The 21,837-nt window shown below is 44.3% G+C and overlaps 1 protein-coding gene across 3 annotated transcripts in view; it reads right to left on the reverse strand.

The window, feature by feature from the left end:
* SHC3 (SHC adaptor protein 3) overlaps positions 1-21,554 on the reverse strand; it is a 135,297-nt gene extending 113,743 nt beyond the window's left edge. Inside the window, exons 1-2 of one of the 3 annotated variants that reach the window (XM_069762180.1) lie at positions 21,307-21,554; positions 19,745-20,378 (exon numbers count right to left, since the gene is read on the reverse strand). In XM_069762180.1, coding sequence (XP_069618281.1) covers positions 19,745-20,284 — 540 coding nt within the window. In that variant the 5' untranslated portion in view covers positions 20,285-20,378; positions 21,307-21,554. Of the gene's footprint in view, positions 1-19,744; positions 20,614-21,306 lie in introns of those variants that run through there. The other 2 variants (XM_069762174.1, XM_069762184.1) reach the window with 2 other exon arrangements.
* Positions 21,555-21,837: the final 283 nt, after the last annotated feature.

Genomic DNA, 21,837 nt, shown 5'->3' on the forward strand with positions numbered 1-21,837 from the left:
GGGCCATAATCAACGTTGCAGAGCAATATATATGGGGCACAGATTTCTATGGGGCAATAATGAACGGTGCAGAGCATTCTATATGGCACAGATTTCTATGGAGCATCTACGGGGCCATAATGAACGGTGCAGAGCATTATATATGACACAGCTTTCTATGGAGCATCTATGGGGCAATAATGAACGGTGCAGAGCATTATATGTGGCACAGCTTTATATGGAGCATCTATGGGGCCATAATGAACGGTGCAGAGCATTATATATGGCACAGCTTTCTATGGAGCATCTATGGTGCAATAATGAACGGTGCAGAGCATTATATGTGGCACAGCTTTATGTGGAGCATCTATGGGGCCATAATGAACGATGCAGAGCATTGTATATGCATTCTATATGGCACAGCTTTATGTGGAGCATCTATGGGGCCATAATGAATGGTGCAGAGCATTATATATGGCACAGATTTCTATGGAGCATCTATGGGGCCATAATGAACGGTGCAGAGCATTATATATGGCACAGATTTCTATGGAGCATCTATGGGGCAATAATGAACGGTGCAGAGCATTATATATGCATTCTATATGGCACAGCTTTCTATGGAGCATCTATGGGGCCATAATGAATGGTGCAGAGCATTATATATGGCACAGATTTCTATGGAGCATCTATGGGGCCATAATGAATGGTGCAGAGCATTATATATGCATTATATATGGCACAGCTTTCTATGGAGCATCTATGGGGCCATAATGAACGGTGCAGAGCATTATATATGGCACAGATTTCTATGGAGCATTTATGGGGCCATAATGAACAGTGCAGAGCATTATATATGGCACAGCTTTCTATGGAGCATCTATGGGGCAATAATGAACGGTATGGAGCATCTATTTTTATTTTTGAAATTCACAGGTAGCTGCTGCATTTCCCACCCTAGGCTTATACTCGAGTCAATAAGTTTTCCCAGTTTTTTGTGGCAAAATTAGGGGGGTCGGCTTATACTCGGGTCGGCTTATACTCGAGTATATACGGTATCTCAATTTTCACTGCATCTAATCCAGTTGATAGTTTAGGGCGTAGGAGCAGTGTTTGCACGTCAGCAGAGTAGCCTGCCTGTGAAACAAACTATACCGCCTGTGTATCTCAATTTTCACTGCATCTAATCCAGTTCATAGTTTGGCACCTAGGAGCAGTGTCAGCACGTCAGCAGAGTAGCCTGCCTGTGAAACAAACTATACCGCCTGTGTATCTCAATTTTCACTGCATCTAATTCAGTTGATAGTTTAGGGCCTAGGAGCAGTGTCTGCACGTCAGCAGAGTAGCCTGCCTCTGAAACAAACTATACTGCCTCAATTTTTATACTGTCTCAATTTTCACTGCATCTAATCCAGTTGATAGTTTGGCGCCTAGGAGCAGTGTCAGCACGTCAGCAGAGTAGCCTGCCTGTGAAACAAACTATACCGCCTGTGTATTTCAATTTTCACTGCATCTAATCCAGTTAATAGTTTAGGGCCTAGGAGCAGTGTCTGCACGTCAGCAGAGTAGCCTGCCTGTGAAACAAACTATACCGCCTGTGTATCTCAATTTTCATTGCATCAAATCCAGTTGATAGTCTAGGGCCTAGGAGCAGTGTCTGCACGTCAGCAGAGTAGCCTGCCTGTGAAACAAACTATACCAGCTGTGTATCTCAATTTTCACTGCATCTAATTCCAGTTGATAGTTTAGGGCTTAGGAGCAGTGTCTGCACATCAGCAGAGTAGCCTGCCTGTGAAACAAACTATACCGCCTGTGTATCTCAATTTTCACTGCATCTAATCCAGTTGATAGTTTAGGGCCTAGGAGCAGTGTCTGCACGTCAGCAGAGTAGCCTGCCTGTGAAACAAACTATACCGCCTGTGTATCTCAATTTTCACTGCATCTAATCCAGTTATTAGTTTTGGGCCTAGTACCACAGTTTGGCCACTCAGTTCTGCTCGGTTTTCATCCATCGGTTGTTGTGCCAACAACTACAGATACAGAGTTGCCAATTAGTTAAGCACTAAAATGAGCGGCAAAGGGCCTGCTGCTGGTGGAAAGGGGAATAGGTGTGTTGGAAACTGAAAAAAAGGTTGTGTCCGTGGGGTAGGTGGTCAAGCAACAGTAACATCTGCAGAAGAAAGACCATCTTCCAGCCAAAGTAAGATGTCTACTTCTTTTCGTGGACAATCTGATGCGATCCCTTTCTTACGACCATCGCTACAAGCATTGCCAAAAATTCCAGATGAGGCACAAAAACAGCAGGTGCTTGAACGGATATCAAGTGCTCGTTCAAGTGGGCTCTCCTCCATGTCAACTTCAACATCACAACTACTCCAGTCCTCAGAGTTGTCACCCCAATCGCACTTGCTTCCTCACAGCTCCCAAGTCTCCAGCTGCCCGTCTGAGCATGGGGTAACACACATGGTTGAGTCTGTAGAGCTGTTTACACATACTATAGCCTGGGAATCAGAGGTCTGCTCCAGAGCTTCTGTGAATCCAGACGAGGAAATAATCTGCACTGATGCCCAGAATCTTTGTGAGTCGGATCCAGGCCCAGATGAAAAAGGCTCTGAACATAATGTAGACCCTCGTTCCCAAACTGTAACTCCAATGAGGAAGATGATGATGAGACTGATTGGAACGAAAACTTGACTTTTCGGTCGGGGCAGGAGGAGGTTGGCTCTGAGGAAGACGGGTGTGAGAACACACAGGATGATGATGACGAGTTTGTAGACCCCACTTACTGTCAATCCCCAGTCCGCCAGTCCATGAGGTCAGCAGAGGAGGTGGAGGAGGATGCTAGTGACGAGTCTGATGACGAGGTAACGGTGCAACTTCCTGGACAGAGACGGAGTACTGGAAGCACGTCAATAACTGCATCCTCAACCCCAACTGTCCCTCAGACCAGAAGTCGTGGTGGCTCTTAAGGTCGTACGGGCTCTAAGCATTGCATAGTCTGGGCATTTTTTGACATCGCAAAGGATGACCCAACTCATGTTGTCTGTAAGATTTGTCAACAAAATCTCAGTAGAGGCCAAAAAATCACTAGCTTGAGTACTTCAAGCATGAACCGTCACATGGATATGAGGCATAAGTTGCAGTGGGAAGCTCACTGTGCTACAATGCGGCCTAGTGGGCCGGGTCAACCACCGTCTGCCCCATCAAGTGCATCCACGTCCTCTCCATCCTCTGTGACAGTGGGGACAGCAGTCGCACATGGTTTTGGATGCAGACCTTCCAACTCTTTACCCGCAACAGCCAGTGTGAATAGCAGGTCGTCAGGACATTTGCACGTGGAAACAACTGCTGGTGTTGAGCGCTCTCTGACATCGACACCACATTTTGATCAAGGCAACATAACATCTCTGCCTGCACCTTCCTCACAGACCAGCAGTTTGCCTGGGACACCCTACTCAACTCCGTCTAAGCACGGCAGCCAGCCCTCTGTCCCTCAGATGTGGACAAGTAAAAGACCATTTCCTCCTAGCCATGACAAAGCTAAGAGGTTGAATTTCTCCATCTGCAAGCTGTTGGCTACAGAAATGCTGCCTTTCCGCCTGGTGGACACAGAGGATTTTCGAGACCTTATGTCCGTCGCAGTGCCCCAGTACCAGATGCCCAGTCGCCACTACTTCTCAAAGAAAGCTGTGCCTGCGCTACACCAGCATGCGCACACAACATCACTGCTTCCTTGAGAAACTCTGTGTGTGACAGGGTGCATTTCACCACAGACACTTGGACGATTAGACATGGACAAGGGCATTACATGTCGGTGACTGGGCACTGGGTAACTACGGCGACATCAGGAGAAGGGGCTGCTGTCCGAGTCTTGTCGTCTCCACGAGTTGCTCGTCGATCCTCTGTATCTAGAAGTTCCTCCACTGCTTCTGCCTTCTCAACCTCCTCTCGGTCCTCCACCTGCACCCAAAGCCTGTCTGGATGCGGCCCTTCGCCGGGGCAATGTCACACACGTGCCTTGCATGGCTCACGTTTTGAACCTGGTTGTCCAGCAATTTTTATCCCACTATCCCAGACTAGATGGGCTTCTGCAGAGGGCACGGTCGCTGTGTGCTCACTTCCACCGTTTGCATCCTGCAGCTCGACGACTTGCATCTCTACAGAAGTCGTTGGGCCTGCCAGTTCACCGGCTGAAATGCGATGTGCCCACACGTTGGAATTCAACTCTGCACATGTTGCAGCGACTGTGGCAGCACCAACGAGCCCTGGTGCAGTACGTTATGATGTATTGGGCCAACGAGATCAAGAGGTGGGGCAAATCACGCTGCAGGAGTGGTCTCAGATCAGGGACCTGTGCACCCTTCTGCACAGTTTTGAAATAGCAACGAAGATGTTTAGTGCTGACGTTGCCATTATCAGCATGACCATTCCGGTGATTTACATGCTGGAGCACACCTTACACAGTGTTCGGAGTCAGGTGGTGGAACAAGAGGAGGAGGAGGAACAGGAGGAGTCGTTTGCGAAAGGGATCACACCTCCAAGGTCGAGAATGTTGGCAGCACCAAGGCGGCTGGCATTGGAGGCTGAGGGAGAGGGATTACAGAGGGCACATGGTAGCAGCCAAACTGTTGAGGAAGGTGCAGGAGGTGAGGAAGAAGTGGAGGATGAACTGGCGCTGGGCATGGAAGACTCATCAGATGAGGGAGACCTTGATCAAATTTCTGTTGTCCGAGGTTGGGGGGAGAGGGCAGATGAAGGAAGCATGATTCTCACCTCACCACCACCAAGACAACAAGGACTTGGTCCTCCTGGATGCGCAAGACACATAAGTGCTTTCTTGCTGCACTACCTGCAACATGACCCTCAGATTGTCAGAATCCGAAGTAATGCCGACTACTGGGTTGCCACACTCTTAGATCCCCAGTACAAAAGCAAATTCGGCGAAATAATTCCTGCCATAGAAAGGGATTCACGCATGCAGGAGTATCAGCAGAGACTGTTACAGAATCTAACATCTGCTTTTGCACAAAACACTAGTGGTGCACATAGTGAATCTCTGAGTTCTAACTTGCCAACCGTGGGACTATCGAGTCATCACTCAAACCGTAACATCGTATCTGGTGGTAACAGCAATTTTTTCCAATTGTTTCAAGATTTTTTTAGACCATCCTTTGCAAGGCCACAGGAGACAAGAAGTCTGACGCACAGCCAACGCCTAGAGAGGATGGTACAAGAGTATCTCCAAGTTAACATCGATGCCATGACTGTGGAACTGGACCTTTGCTGACTTTGGGCTTCCAATCTTGAAAAATGGCCTGAGCTCGCCACTCACGCCTTGGAGATCTTGTCGTGCCCCGCAGCCAGCGTTCTCTCTGAACGTGTGTTCAGCGCTGCTGGTGGTGTGCTGACAGATAAGCGCATACGGCTGTCCAGTGACAATGTAGACAGACTAACGTTCCTCAAGATGAACAAATCCCGGATCTGCAAGGACTTTTCTACCCCTGTGTCATCTTGGGGAGACTAAAAGCTTAATGATTTTTGAAAATCACCTCATCAACTGTTTTAAAAAACTCTGGCGAAATTGATGCCACTTAAGTGGTGTCTGTGGCCGATTTTTTGGAAAAAATGGAGACTTTTGCTGAGTTTTACATGACGTTGCCATCGTCAATTCCAGGTGGGCGGGGTCATCTGCAGAGTTGTTTACTCATACTATGGCCTGGGATTCAGAGGTCTGCTCCAAAGCTTCAGTGTCTGCTAGTCAGCAGAGTAGCCCAGCCACCCACCGCCTGTTTACCTAACTACTATTTTGTAACGGCATATAGCACAGGAAATCCTTTTGGGCCTAGTAGCAATTTCTGCTACTCAGCAGAGTACCCCACCCATGAAGCAAGCTACACAGCCTTCTTTCTTTCTCAATCTAACCCCTCGGCTCTGGGGTGTCCACTCTCCCTCCAGCTCTCTCCTTCTCACAGGTGGATTATCGCGTGTTTGCACACTGTGGCGAATCTTTTGGGCCCAGACATAAGAAGTCGTCGAGGTAATGGATAATATGTGCCGTCTTACAAACGTCCATGACGACACATTCGAGGAAGCAACTAAACGCCTCAAATAGTGAGCAGGATATGGAGCACCCCATGGGCAAACAGCGATCTATGTAGTATGCTCCTTCACAGAAGCAGCCCAATGGGAGGACACTATTCGGAGGCACAGGTAGTAACCGGAACGCCCCCTCAATGTCTGTTTTGGCCATTAGGGTGCCCCTTACCAACTTCTTGACCCGCCTGATTGCCTCGTCAAAGGAGGTACAGTACATAGTACTGTACTTGGTTCCGCGTAGATGTTGTCGTTTACTGACCTGCCCCTTGGATATGACAAATGGTGGATTAGTCTGAATGTATAGGGTTCATTTTTTGGCACAACTCCCAACGGGGGTACCACTACGTCTTCTAAGGAAAGTGTTCTGAATGGACCCGCCGCCATTCTACCTAAAGATATTTATTTTATTTTTTTTGTCAAGACGACTGGGTGTTGGTATAGTGAGTTTAGATTTTTACTCCAGCCTTTCTTGATTTTAGAAGGGCATGACATGCCTATATCTGTGTCACCTCCTCCTTTTACTCCTCCAACTCTTTTCTTTTTGCATGACTATATGTAGTTGTGACTTTTCCATGTGTTTGTTGTGTCTTCTGAGCAGTTTGTCAGCTTTTGGACACCTTTTAAGGTGTTTTCTATGTGTTTTCTATGTGTTTGTATGTGTTTGTGTTTGCCTGCCATTGGTTTCAATGGGGTTCGACGATGTTCGTCGAACGTTCGACGAACAGTTCGTCGAACACATCCCTGTTCGACGAACCGAACCCAAACACTAGGGAGGTGGCTCAACACTATTTATAAACCCTTTACCAACTATAGGATTAGTAATGGAGAGGTGTCTTATTGACGTCTCTCCATTACTAAGCCGGCTTAATGTCACCTTACAAAGGTGACATTAACCCCTTATTACCCCATATGCTACCGCTACAGGGCAGTGGAAGAGAGAGGCTAAGTGCCAGAATTGGCGCATCTTACAGATGCACCATTTCTGGGGCAGCTGGGAGCTGGTATTTGTAGCCAGTGGGGGGGGGGGAAATATCCATGGTCCCTTCCTAGGCTATTGCAGCACCCCAGAGTCTTGGTCGTTGCAGTAATGTCACTCTGCCACTAAGGGGAGTGATGTTATGTCTGATTGCACTAAAGGAGTTCACCTGACCAGGTATCACAGTGACACATTACACTTCACACTCCGGCCACCAGGGGGAGCAAAAGGCACTATGTATTAGGCCACTCCTCACACTGGTAAAACTGAGGGTTGGATAGGAAGTGAGACAGAACACAGCCTGGGAGAGCTCCAGGGAGGACCTGTCAGGGGTGGGTTCCTGGCAGGTAGCTAGCAGAAAGACAGAACGTGACGGAGCCGCGCCTGCACTACCTTGCGGCGGCATCCTAAGAAAGGACACGAAGCGAAGGATATTGTGGAGAAGTGAGAAACGAGATCACAGCACAAAGGAGAGCCAGTAGGAGTCGTGCCCCGAGATCGGCAACATCCTACTGAGGCGCGTAGCCGGTGGCCGGAACGCCAAGGAAGTAACTGACTCCAACCATTACTTCAAACAGCGGCAGGACAGTTGATTATAGGTTGGCTGTCTATCATACATCACCTAAGAAGACATAGGGGGCAAACGTGGAGAGGGGCATCTCTAGGGTCCCAGAATAGCTCTGAGCCTTCCCGTCAAACGGGTGCGTCCTATCCAGATAAACTTGGGGGACGGAGAGAGAGAGAGAGAAAGAACGAATATGAAGGTTGTGAGGACTATCCCGAATGCTCTGCAGGGAAGAACTACAACACGCAGGCGCTAGTTGGTAGGCACTGATTTCCACCAGCAAAGGGAACTCTGGATGTGCCTTCGGACCGGCTGGTCTCAGCCAGCCCTGTTAGCAGTGCTCTGGATTGCGGATCCCAAAGTCTTCAGTAAAAGGTAAAGAGACTGCAACCCTGTGTCCTCGTTATTAACCGCGCCTCACATCATCACCACCTACACTACTGGGAAGCCCTGGGGATATACTTCACCTGTGGGAAGGTATACCATCTAGCTGCCATACCACCACCCCAGTGGGCCCTCAGCAGCGTCGGTCATCCTGACCGAATACCACAGGTGGCGTCACGAAACCTTGGCCGACCCTTTCATTGGACGCCCCTTAGCAGGGTCACGGACCGGGTCCAGCCACCGTGGCAACCCTAGAGCCAGACAGAGAGGGCCGGTACCGAGAAACCCGCGGCCCTGCTTCTGGGGGCGCTTCACTATGAATATCAGCCCACAGCTGTCTACATAGCCTTTCTGGCTATAAATTATAGGGGAACCCAATGTCATTTTTGGGGGGGTCCCGCTATTTTAATAGCCAGTAAAGGCTAAATATACAGCTGAGGGCTGATATTCATAGTCTGGGAAGCTCCATGGGTATTAACCCCTTCTCAGGCAACAAACATCGGTCCCCCAGTCACTGGCTTTCCCTCTCTGGCGCAGAAAATTGCATGGGAGTCCATGCCATTTTTTTTTTTTTAAATTAAACACATATTGCATTTAAGGCTGGGGTCACACTTGCGAGAAACTCGCACGAGTCTCGCACCTCAATACCTGGCACTGCCTCCGGCACTCGGATCGGAGCGTTCAGCTACATAGAAATACATGCAGCCGCACACTCTTGTCCCAAGTGTCGGCGGCAGTGTCGGGTATTAAGGTACGAGTCTCATGCAAGTTTCTTGCAAGTATGACCCCGGCCTAACGCAGATTTCGTGTGTGTGTCTTTATTTAAGGCCGGCATCACACGTGTGAGAAACTCGGACGAGTCTCGCATCTTAATACCCGGCACTGCCGCCGGCACCCGGGAGCGGAGCGTGCGGCTGCATAGAAATATATGCAGCTGCACGCTCCGCTCCCGAGTGCCAGCGGCAGTGCCGGGTATTAAGATGTGAGACTCGTTCGAGTTTCTCGCATATGAGATCCCGGCCTAACTCTTTATGTACCATTTTATTATGTTTATTACTAAACATTGGGCTTGGTATTATCTGTTATCTGTCGTATCTATCTATCGTATCTATTTATCGTGCTTATCGTATCTATCATATCTATCATATCTATCTTATCTATCTTATCTATGTATCTCCTATCTATCTATCTTTCTATCTATGTATCTATCTATCTATCTATCTATCTATCGTATCTCTATATCTATCTATTATCTATCTATCGATTTATCTATCTAGCTATCTATAGATATATCTATCTATAGATAGATATGGGTTAGATAATAGATAGATAATAGATACGATAGATAGACACAGACAGACAGACAGACAGACAGATAGATAGATAGATAGATAGATAGATAGATAGATAGATAGATAGATAGATAGATAGAGCAGTGGATAGCACAGCAGACTTGCAGTGCTGGAGTCCTGGGTTCAAAGCCCACTAAGGACAACATCTGCAAAGAGTTTGTATGTTCTCTCCGTGTTTGCGTGGGTTTCCTCCTCCCACATTCCAAAGACATACTGATAGGGAATTTAGATTGTGAGCCCCAACTGGGACAGTAATGATAATGTGTACAACCTGTAAAGCGCTGTGGAATATGTTAGCGCTATATAAAAATAAAGATTATTATTAAGATTATTATTATACGATAGACAGATATGGGATAGATAGATAATATGGGCCATGGGATAGATAAAGATAGATAGATACATAGATAGATACATAGATATGGGATGGATAGAAAATAGATAGATAGATAGATAGATAGATAGATAGATAGACATATAGACATAGAATAGATAGATGATAGATAGATAGATAGATAGATAGATATAGATAGATAGATAGATAGATAGATAGATAGATAGATAGATAGATAGATAGACAGACATGGGATAGATAGATAGATAGATAGATAGATAGATAGATAGATAGATAGATAGATAGATAGATAGATGCAATAGATAGAATAACTCCGGTCCTCAGGAGCGACCAACAGGTCATGTTTTCAAGATTTCCTTATTATTGCTCATGTGATAATTGCATCACCTTCACATACAATAATTCCATCTCCTGTGAAATACTAAGGAAATCCTGAAAACATGACCTGTTGGTGGCTCTTGAGGACTGGAGTTGGGGAACAGTGCGATAGATAGATAGATAGATAGATAGATAGATAGATAGATAGATAGATAGATACAATAGATAAATAGATATGATAGATATAGCTATAGATAGATAGATCTATCTACAGTCATGGCCAAAAGTATTCACACCCCTGCAATTCTGTCAGATAATAAAATTCTTTGGTATTATTATCTTCATTTAATTTGTCTTAAATGAAAAAACACAAATGAGAATGAAGCAAAAAGCAAAACATTGATCATTTCACACAAAACTCCAAAAATGGGCCAGACAAAAGTATTGGCACCCTCAGCCTAATACTTGGTTGCACAACCTTTAGCCAAAATAACTGTGACCAACCGCTTCCGGTAACCATCAATGAGTTTCTTACAATGCTCTGCTGGAATTTTAGACCATTCTTCTTTGGCAAACTGCTCCAGGTCCCTGATATTTGAAGGGTGCCTTCTCCAAACTGCCATTTTTAGATCTCTCCACAGGTGTTCTATGGGATTCAGGTCTGGACTCATTGCTGGCCACCTTAGAAGTCTCCAGTGCTTTCTCACAAACCATTTTCTAGTGCTTTTTGAAGTGTGTTTTGGGTCATTGTCCTGCTGGAAGACCCATGACCTCTGAGGGAGACCCAGCTTTCTCACACTGGGCCCTGCATTATGCTGAAACATTTGTTGGTAGTCTTCAGACTTCATAATGCCATGCACACGGTCAAGCAGTCCAGTGTCAGAGGCAGCAAAGCAACCCCCAAACATCAGGGAACCTTTGCCATGTTTGACTGTAGGGACCGTGTTCTTTTCTTTGAATGCCTCTTTTTTTCTCCTGTAAACTCTATGTTGATGCCTTTGCCCAAAAAGCTCTACTTTTGTCTCATCTGACCAGAGAACATTCTTCCAAAACGTTTTAGGCTTTTTTAGGTAAGTTTTGGCAAACTCCAGCCTGGCTTTTTTATGTCTCGGGGTAAGAAGTGGGGTCTTCCTGGGTCTCCTACCCTACAGTCCCTTTTCATTCAGATGCCGAAGGATAGTACGGGTTGACACTGTTGTACCCTCGGACTGCAGGGCAGCTTGAACTTGTTTGGATGTTAGTCGAGGTTCTTTATCCAACATCCGCACAATCTTGCGTTGAAATCTCTTGTCAATTTTTCTTTTCCGTCCACATCTTGGGAGGTTAGCCACAGTGCCATGGGCTTTAAACTTCTTGATGACACTGCACACAGTAGACACAGGAACATTCAGGTCTTTGGAGATGGACTTGAGATTGCTCATGCTTCCTCACAATTTGGTTTCTCAAGTCCTCAGACAGTTCTTTAGTCTCCTTTCTTTTCTCCATGCTCAATGTGGTACACACAAGGACACAGGACAGAGGTTGAGTCAACTTTAATCCATGTCAACTGGCTGCAAGTGTGATTTAGTTATTGCCAACACCTGTTAGGTGCCACAGGTAAGTTACAGGTGCTGTTAATTACACAAATTAGAGAAGCATCACATGATTTTTCAAAGGGTACCAATACCTTTGTCCACCCCCTTTTTTATGTTTGGTGTGATATTATATCCAATTTGGCTTTAGGACAATTCTATTTGTGCTTTTTTCATTTAAGACAAATGAAATGAAGATAATAATACCAAATAATTTGTGTTTGCAATCATTTTCAGGAAGAAACTGAGTATTATCTGACAGAATTGCAGGGGTGTGAATACTTTTGGCCATGACTGTATCTATCTATAGCTATATCTATCTATCTATCTATCTATCACTGTTTAGACACATCAGGGGCTCTCCAAATGCGACACGGCGTCTGCTCTCAATTCCAGCCAATTTTGAGATTATAAAGTCAAACAGTGATCCTTCAAGCCTGCCATGATTGTTTGTGTGGCCCCCAATCTTCTGTATACAGTAGATTCCATGTCAGAGGGAAGGAGAGTAGCACACTGCTCAGGAGCAAGGATAGAAAACAACTTATATGGCCAAAAAACATGGTATACTTAGTAGATCAGCAATCTGTACCATCAGTAAGAGAAAACTTATAGACCCATCATCAAATTAACATGGAAGCACAAAGAAAAGATGATACTTAGGTCGAGCAAGTACCGTATCAAAAATACTTTATTAATAATCTAGAACACAAGTGAAAAGGAGGTGATACATATATGGCAACACCTATGAGGACATCGTAAAAAAAAGCAGGAGGCACAAACCCAGGAGACGCTAGTCTACCCAAATTAATAACCCTAAACAGTACAGACACTAATAGTGCACAAAATAATAATTACCGTAACTAATCATAATTATTGGTAGGAAGCTTATGTGCAGGCAGAGGTCAGGAACAAATAACTTGCGGCCACCATAATAGATACCTTCATATTAGGTACACCCATAACCAGTGTGGCAGTGCTATAATAATAGTGGTGCAAACCAGGTCACAAATTTATTATTACAGCGCTATTTATTCCATGGCGCTTTACATGTGAGGAGGGGTATGCATAATAAAAACAGGTACAATAATCTTGAACAATACAAGTCACAACTGGTACAGGAGGAGAGAGGACCCTGCCCACGAGGGCTCACAATCTACAAGGGATGGGTGAGGATACATTTGGTGAGGATAGAGCTGGCCGTGCAGTGGTTTGGTCAATTGGTGGTTACTGCAGGTTGTAGGCTTGCCGGAAGAGGTAGGTCTTCAGGTTCTTTTTGAAGGTTTCGATGGTAGGCGAGAGTCTGATATGTTGTGATAAAGAGTTCCAGAGTAGGGGTGATGTGGGAGAGAAATCTTGTATACGATTGTGGGAAGAGGAGATAAGAGGGGAGTAGAGAAGGAGATCTTGTAAGGATCAGAGGTTGCGTGCAAGAAAGTACTGGGAGACGAGGTCACAGATGTATGGAGGGGACACTTTGTGGATGGCTTTGTATGTCATGGTTAGGCTTTTGTACTGGAGTCTCTGGGTAATGGGGAGCCAGTGAAGGGATTTACAGAGGGGAGAGGACGGGGAATAGCGGGGGGCAGGTGGATTAGTCGGGCAGCAGAGTTTAGAATAGATTGGAGGGGTACGAGAGTTTAGAGGGGAGGCCACAGAGCAGGAGGTTACAGTAGTCAAGGCGGGAGATGATGAGGGCATGGACTGGGGTTTTTGCAGATTCTGGGTTTAAGAATGTACGGATCCGTGAAATATTTTTGAGTTGAAGGCGGCAGGAAGTGGAAAGGGCTTGGATATGCGGTTTGAAGGAAAGGTCAGTGTCAAGGAATACCACGAGACAGCGAGCTTGTGGGACTGGGGAGAGTGGGCAGCCGTTTACTGTAATGGATGGGTTCGTTGGGGGGGTCGCGTATGATGGGGGAAAGACAATGAATTCTGTTTTGTCCATGTTAAGTTTTAGAAATCTAGCGGAGAAGAAGGATGAATTAGCGGATAGACATTGAGGGATTCTGGTTAGTAGGGTGGTGATATCTGGTCCTGAGATATAGATCTGTGTGTCATCAGCATAGAGATGATACTGAAAACCGTGAGATTCTATGAGCTGTCCCAGGCCAAAGTGTAAACAGAGAAGAGCAGGGGCCCTAGAACTGAACCTTGCGGGACTCCGACAGATAGGGGGCGAGGTGAGGAGGTGGTGTGTGAACGGGAGATGCTGAATGTTCGGTAAGTTAGGTATGATAAGATCCAGGATAGGGCCAAGTCTGTGATGCCAAGGGATGAGAGGGTCTGTAGTAATAGGGAATGGTCCACTGTGTCAAAGGCAGAGGACAGGTCCAGGAGGAGGAGGATAGAGTAGTGTCGCTTGCTCTTGGCAAATATTTACCGCAATCGATCCCCTGCGTTCATAGCATGCAATGTCATTTGAGGGTCGCGAGACGCATATCCAGTATTTGGTGGTAATGGGGTTAATAATATTCTTTTTGCTAGACTATATGTATTTACTCAGAGGTACCTACCCTACCCCCTTTTCTGCTACTATATCATTTCCACTGCATCTACAGGGGTCCAGTTAGAAAATGATGAGGGGAGGTTTTGTGCCAAAAATTGCTGCGTGAACAAATTTCTCTAAGCCACCATGAGGTTTACAAAATTGTCAGAGAAAAAGACTTTGAAAAAGTTAATTTCTGTGAGGCCTTGGATGTCAAATTTGATTATTGATTGCGCCACAAAATCAGGAATCTGTGTTTCATAATATTCGAGGGGTGGTAAAGTCTATACGGGGTCAATAACAGTGGGAGCTGGTTCATTTTTTCCCTGGGGCATCTGCGTGGCGGTTCAGTATCACTTGAGGAAGAGGAGGAGGAGAGTGAAAACTAAAGGAAGGTGGCATCCTATCCCTCACTGGTAGTGTCGGGGACAAGGAAGGCTTATGCCTCCTCTGCTGTATACAGTGATTGGGACGAGCAGGAAATTTTTTCACATATTTGGTGTTTGTGTGAGTTCCAAATTTTATTCAGGGGTGTGTGTTTGTGCGTGTGTGTGCGTGCATGCGTGTGTGTTTGATGTAAACTTTTTTTTATTTAGAACAGAAAAGAAAAAAGAAAATAATCTAGAAAGAAAAACAAAAATAAAATTTTAAAAATCTAATAATTTTTAAAAATATAAAAAACAAACTTACTAAACGGACGTCAGTAAAAAAAAATACTGAATGCCAGCAATTATCTTACACTAACCCTGACTTTATTCAGCAAAAAATACTGCAGTAGATGCCGATTACTACAGTATATTTTCTCTGCCTCTAATATAGTCCTAGCAACTAATCTAATATTGTTTTCTTTTTTCACGCAAAAATTAAAAAAAAACAGCAACCAGAAGCCGATCTGTGATGTGTCGCTGATCAGTGCTCAACGGCTGTAGGATGCATACACGGATGTGATTTTTTTTTCTGCTTTCCTATCCAACACTAAGGCCGGCGTCACACACAGCGTAAAACAATACGGTCCGTATATTACGGCCGTAATACGCTGAAAAGTCCCGAAAAAAGTGGTCCGTAGCTCCTCCGTAGGCAGGGTGTGTCAGCGTTTTTTGCGCATGGCATCCTCCGTATGTAATCCGTATGGCATCCGTACTGCGTGGTTTTCTCGCAGGCTAGCAAAACCAACATACCGCTATAGAAGTGATCCATGTGTCCCAAAAAGAAAAGAAAATATATATATACTGTCTATATATATATATATATATATATATATATATATATATATATATATATATATATATATATATATATGTGTCAGTAGACACATATATTAGAGAGAAAAGCCGGTAATTCAGTGCGGTGTACAGTAAAAGCTCCCTGGCTTTCTAGGTAATTTCCCACGATCTATGAACAGCCAGCAGAGGGCGCCTCACCGCAAATGAAGCTAAATATAGATCATTGATCTATTTTTAGCCTCATTCCCTGGGGTTTTGCAGCGAGGAGCAGCCTGCATTAGCACAGCTCCTTGCTGCAAAATGTTTTAACCCCTTCAGAAGGATTTACATCGTTGGACGTTACAGATCTGCGGAGGGTAAGTATATTGTTGGTTTATTATGTTTTTTTACTCACAGAACGAGGGTCTTCAGTGACTGGATTGGGCGTTGAATAAAATACTGCAACAACCATTGTTTTTATTTCATTAAAATAATTTTAAAAAATGTGTTTGTGTTTTATTTAACCCTTTACTAGTATTGGATTAATAATGGATAGGTGTCATAATTGACGCCTCTCCATTATTAATTAGGCTTAATGTCACCTTACAATAGCAAGGTGGCATTAACCCTTCATTACCCCATATCCCACCGCTACACGGGAATGGGAAGAGAGTGGCCAAGTGCCAGAATAGGCGCATCTTCCAGATGTGCCTTTTCTGGGGTGGCTGGGGGCAGATATTTTTAGCCAGGGGGGGGCCAATAACCGTGGACCCTCTCCAGGCTATTAATATCTGCCCTCAGTCACTGGCTTTACTACTCTGGCGGAGAAAATTGCGCGGGAGCCCACGCCAATTTTTTCCGCCATTTAACCCTTTATTTTAAGAGCTAGAACGGCCAAATTTTGCAGATACACACTACTGACATTAGTAGTGTGGAATCTGCAAAAAAAATGGAGAGAAGACATGGTTTACTGTATGTAAACCATGTCTCAAATCATGTCGGGTTTTAGGAAGGAGAAGGAAAAAGCCGGTAATTGAATTACCGGCTTTCAAGCTGTCTAGCGCTGGAATAAATATTAATATATATACATATATGTGTCTCACTGACATACATATATATATATATATATATATATATATATATATATATACCTATTCTATGTGTACACATTTATTCTACCTATTCTACTGTAAGCTGTCAGTGTGATTTTACTGTACACCGCACTGAATTACCGGCTTTTCTCTCTAACAGCGCTGCGTATTTCTCGCAAGTCACACTGCTTGTCCGTGTGTAATCCGTATTTTTCACGCTTCCATAGACTTTCATTGGCGTATTTCTTGCGCAGTACGGTGACAAACGCAGCATGCTGCGATTTTGTACGGCCGTAGAAAGCCGTATAATACTGATCAGTAAAATACGGCAAATAGGAGCAGGGGCATAGAGAATAATTGTGCCGTATTTTTTGCGAGTTTTACGGACGTAGATTCTGCGCTCTTACGTCCGTAAAACTCGCATGTGTGACGGCGGCCTAACCCTGTCTAAATTCAGTATAAAATACTGTAGTATAAGCTGATTACTATAATGTAAACTATTGTTATTCAATTCTTTTTTCACACAAAAAACCCCCAACAACAGGAGGTCGATCAGTGATGTTCATCATTGACCAGTGCTCCACAGCTGTAGAATGCAGGCACGGATGTGGTGCAAAAAGGAAAGAAAAAAATAGGAGAAAAAAATCCTTGCCAAAAGTGAACATGGACTCTAAACAGTGATGTGCGTCTGATCAGCGGCTCGATGGCTGTAGGACGCACGTATGGAGATGGTGCAAAGGGGGACAGAACAAATAGATAGGGTCAAAAAGACATGGAAAAGAGCTATTTGATTGCGTGTCACTGATCAGTGCTCGGCGACTGCAGGATGCAGGCACGGATGTGGTGCAAGTGGGGGGGGATAGACAAGGATGCACAGACAAAAAAAACCTGCCAAAAATTGAGTGATCAAGTTCTAATCAGCAATTAAGCACTGGTCAGCGCTCGGCAGAAGAAGGGAGGAGGTTAGGGGGTTGGGAAAGAGGGAAAAAGGGGGTAGAGGTGAGATTAGGATGTATTATTAAAGATCAAGGATCGGGAAAGGATCAGGAACTTCTTCTTAATTCTTTCAAGAAAGAGGTGAACACCAGCAGCAGTGATGGCACAGGCTTCAAAAAGTCTGTGGCACCACAAGGCCCAGCACAGTGTGACAGAATAGCACTATGACCGCTCTAAAAACACCTGAAGCTAGAATGAGGAAGTGCAGGGCGGTCATACTGAGGTCAGATCGCATCTGTGCGCTCTGATTGGTGCAATCGACGTCATCGCCATAGCTGTGTCTGGTAATGCTGCCATTGGTAGGTTCCAGCACCAATCAACTTCATTGCCTGAAACACAAAAACCGCCATGAGTGACTGTTCAGAATTGAACGGCCAATCACAGCAATCGTAGTTGCGGGGAGCACTGCCACTCCCCTGGAGAATCAGCAGGCACTTTAATGTGATCAAAGTGGCTGCAGTTGCGGTGCCGCATTACAGATATGATGTGTCCATACATCCAAGGTGGGTAAGTAATTACCAACCTGGACGTATGGATACGTCCATGGTCGTGAAGGGGTTAAAAATTATCATTTTAATTTTGTGAGAAATGGCTCATATACAGTACAATGACACTGCTGTGTACTGGCATAGTATAGTGCTATTGTCAAAGAAAAATAGGTTTCTGAGAAAATGTACCCTACATAGCTCAATATCAATGTGACAAATAATTAAATAATAGATTAAGTATACCTTTGAACTGGACTTCCTGCACTGTAAATGCTGATAATATACACTACATATGGTCCATGCGCTAGGATCTCACTAAAAATTGCTTGCACACAGTCGGTGTAATGTTACGTAGGTGAAAAAAATAGCATTTTGAAACAACTGCCATCTCCTAGATCTTGGCTTGGGGGCCGCATTAGTACATTGTCTGAATTGCGACAATAAGTAACAGAGCCAATCTGAGCATATTTACAATACCAGCTGTATTTGGTGCTGTTTGAGATGTGGTTCTGATGTAATTTTTTTTTTATCCAAAGCTAGAAATTAATTCAGGGGGAAGTAAAAGTCCCTTTATAAATTTAGTTAAAAACTGCATGTGTGATTCTAGTCTTTGGGTGAATTCACAGCTGCAACATTTCTGCAGATTTTCAGTGCAGTTTCCTCAATTTTTCAAGAAAACCTATTCTGGTGTAGCAGAAACCAAGCAAACTGGACTTTTCTAATCCTCATCATGTCAATTCTGTCACAGACTTTTTGCAGATTTTCACTAAAAGTGAAATCCACAACAAAATCTGCTTGAAAATTCCCACCCAACACCTGCAGATTTGGGAGCATGTTGTACTATAATTACTTTGAAATCCAGACTAAAAAAAGAAAAGTCGGCCTCAGATAATTATAAAACATAATATATATCTCTAATTACAGCGAGAACATTTGTTTTTACGATTTCGCGCGCACAAGCCTATTGCCAACAAAAGCCCAGAACGAACAGTATTTTACTGAATGCAGAGGAGGTGGGTGCAACTAGGATATTAAGCCACAAGTACAGATTCGGGAAAAACAACAGAATCGTCACCGAAAATAGATCACTAGTGCTGGGGGCACAAAGAGTAACACAAATGTTATCGACTCGTCATTGGAATTCAATAAATAAATGAAAAATTAGAATTCGATAATATGGTGAAAACATCTAATAAGTTGGAAAATTTGTGTGTGTGATGCTCAAGTGCTCTCTTGGCCTTGGGCGCATGGGTAGTAACACACATGTCACATATAATATATATTCACATATATTCTACCTATGTGTGTTGGGAGGAAGGAAGGTGTGAACTGCCATATTGTGCAATTAGGTGGTAACTGTTCTGTTCACAAAACTGGGAGCGTTTTATCAGTGAAACAGATTCATGCAACAGTTACTTGTTATTCTGCATGCATGAAATGGCACGTTGTAATATATTATTATATTTGTATGATATTAGATATAGAATATAAATACAATTGAGAAGACCCGGTCAAGGAACATATCTGGACACCACATGCGGTCTTTAATCATTCTTCACCCACTGATGTAGAGTCAAGTATACAAGATTTAAGACAGTGAATACGCACGTAGCCAAAAGAATGACTTCAGTGGGATTGTGCTTTAATTACGGGCACGGAGATCTTAATGAACAGCAAATGAATTCGCGTAAGACGTCCACTGCATTCATTAATTCACCTGTTTCGTCTTCAGTACGACACACAAATGAATCTATTAACAATCTAGAAAGCTCTAACAATCCTCTATGACCAATGGATCCATTTGCTCATATATAAATGTGTCAGCCATTATTTTACGCAATAAACTAATGTGAGAAAACCAGACAAGGAGAAAGCAGCAGACCAACCTTCACAATGTACGTCACTCCAGGTCCCTGAATTTTCTCATTCGAGTGCAGCCATCCTCGAGAAGGCTTATTGACGAAGGTGCTACTTTGATTCCAATCTTCGCCTCCAAGATGCATTTCTTCCGATCGTGTTTTTTTCCCTGTGCTCATCCTGCTCACGTCCTGCTGAGAACATGGAGGGGTAGAGACAAGGTTACATGCGTTGTCTGAAGCCCCTGCTGATGTACTAAGAGCAGGAGAGCTACCCTGTAACTTGGAACCAGCAAGCTCCTTTACTGCGGAGGAAAGGTTCTTTATACCCAACAGGCTGCCCGTGCTGGAGAGTTTCATGTGAGACACTTTGTGAATAAATGTACAAAGAGAGGTGGGTCCATCTTCCTGGTCCTTTTGTAAGTCTGTGGTCGGAACCAGGCACGGAATCGTAGCTGGGTTACCGGCGACTGTAGAGGCTTTACTGTTCGTGGACAGGTTGTGCAAAAGATCATCGACCGGGGTCACAGATTCATTCTTGAAACGGTTATACTTGGTACGTTGAAGCATGCCCTTTTATCTAGTTTCGTTCATACGTCGTGGCAAATCCGATGCCAATCTAAGATACACCTTTGTTACCATTGCCAGAGGTTCATAGTGGCACCTGTAAAACCAAATGCGATAAACACGTCAACCGTATAACAAAATAGTAAAAAAAAAAAAAGAAGATTATTAATTGTTGTTCTGTTTTGTTTTTTTTCTAGAAGAAAGAGAAAAACAAAACGTTTCTACGTCCGTGCAGCTTTAGGTTCGGAAGCAAGGCAGGAGCAGACAGTTCTATATGACATTCCACTTCTGGTTAGAGCTGCCAACTCGCTCACAGCAAAAGCATGACTCACACAAATGAGGAGACCCTTTTCAACAAAAGGCTCAGTGAGCACGGCAAATCACTTCCTGTAGCACAAAAAACATCCACCCACTTACAGCACACTAGAACCAATCAATTCTCAAATTTCCTTTCCCAACTTCACAAAAGGATCATTTCTTCAAGTTTTATCAATTTGACTCCCCCTCCAAAGGTGATGTGCACCTGTAATACCCGGAGCAGGTCACGCAGAATATAGTCCTGCTATATAGGGTGATCACACACCGCCAACTACCGTAACCATACTACATACATCATGTAAGTACACCGGATATGAAAATGCTAACATTACCGGCTGTAACAAGTCGACAATTTATAGTAAGCCACCATCAGAGCATGCTACCGCACTATACAATATCCTACGACCTCCACAAATAAATGAGAAATAAAAGAGATGTATAAGTGATCTCCCACTACTTGACCTCCCCAACACATGCACACACTGAACGTAAGGCTGCGGCACAGACAATGTAAAAGGGCTAAATAAACTTTCAGAGATATTTCATTAGTCTCATGTCTGACACATGAAAGATGTCAGCTCCCAGGAGTGAAGAATAATGGAAATGTCCCATTTCATGTCAGAGCGAGCTTGCAGTGAAGTGCAGAATAGCCTTTCATTAAGCACACGACACGACCCGCCGCAGTGTTCTCCCAGACTTCATCTTACCCTCATCTAGCAGCACACGAACAGTGAAGACTCCCATTCTAGACAGTGGCTGCAGATATCTAACGCAATGAACGCTCTATAAGCCCCCAAATGCTTCTCTTCTCTACTGTACAAAGAAAAATGGCAAGATGTGAATGAAAGCCTATTTATGTGAATGAAAGGTCTGGCTGGCATATCAATAATTCTGTGAATGAAGCAGGGCCATGCAGCCTCTGCCTGGCAATCCCTTGGGTGCTACCCATTCCATCCAATGAGAGACAGCCTGGATGACTCATTCAACAAAGGCTTGCTAAATAGTGGAAGAGTCCATTTTGATCGCAGGCAGCATTCGACAACATCTAACCTAATTACGCAGCTTTTTGAGAAACAATTACATCTCCTTAGCCTGACAAAGAAACAGATGCCGAGGATGAATAAAATCTGAGCATTGCCGGCTGCAAGCTAGAAATCCATCTCTTTGAGGACTATTAAACTAATACCTGCTTCATTCATGAACGTGCGCATTCTGCCCGATGTGCCTATTGCAGCACA

The sequence above is a fragment of the Ranitomeya imitator genome, chromosome 1 (assembly GCF_032444005.1).
Source record: "Ranitomeya imitator isolate aRanImi1 chromosome 1, aRanImi1.pri, whole genome shotgun sequence".
Classification (NCBI taxonomy): domain Eukaryota; kingdom Metazoa; phylum Chordata; class Amphibia; order Anura; family Dendrobatidae; genus Ranitomeya; species Ranitomeya imitator.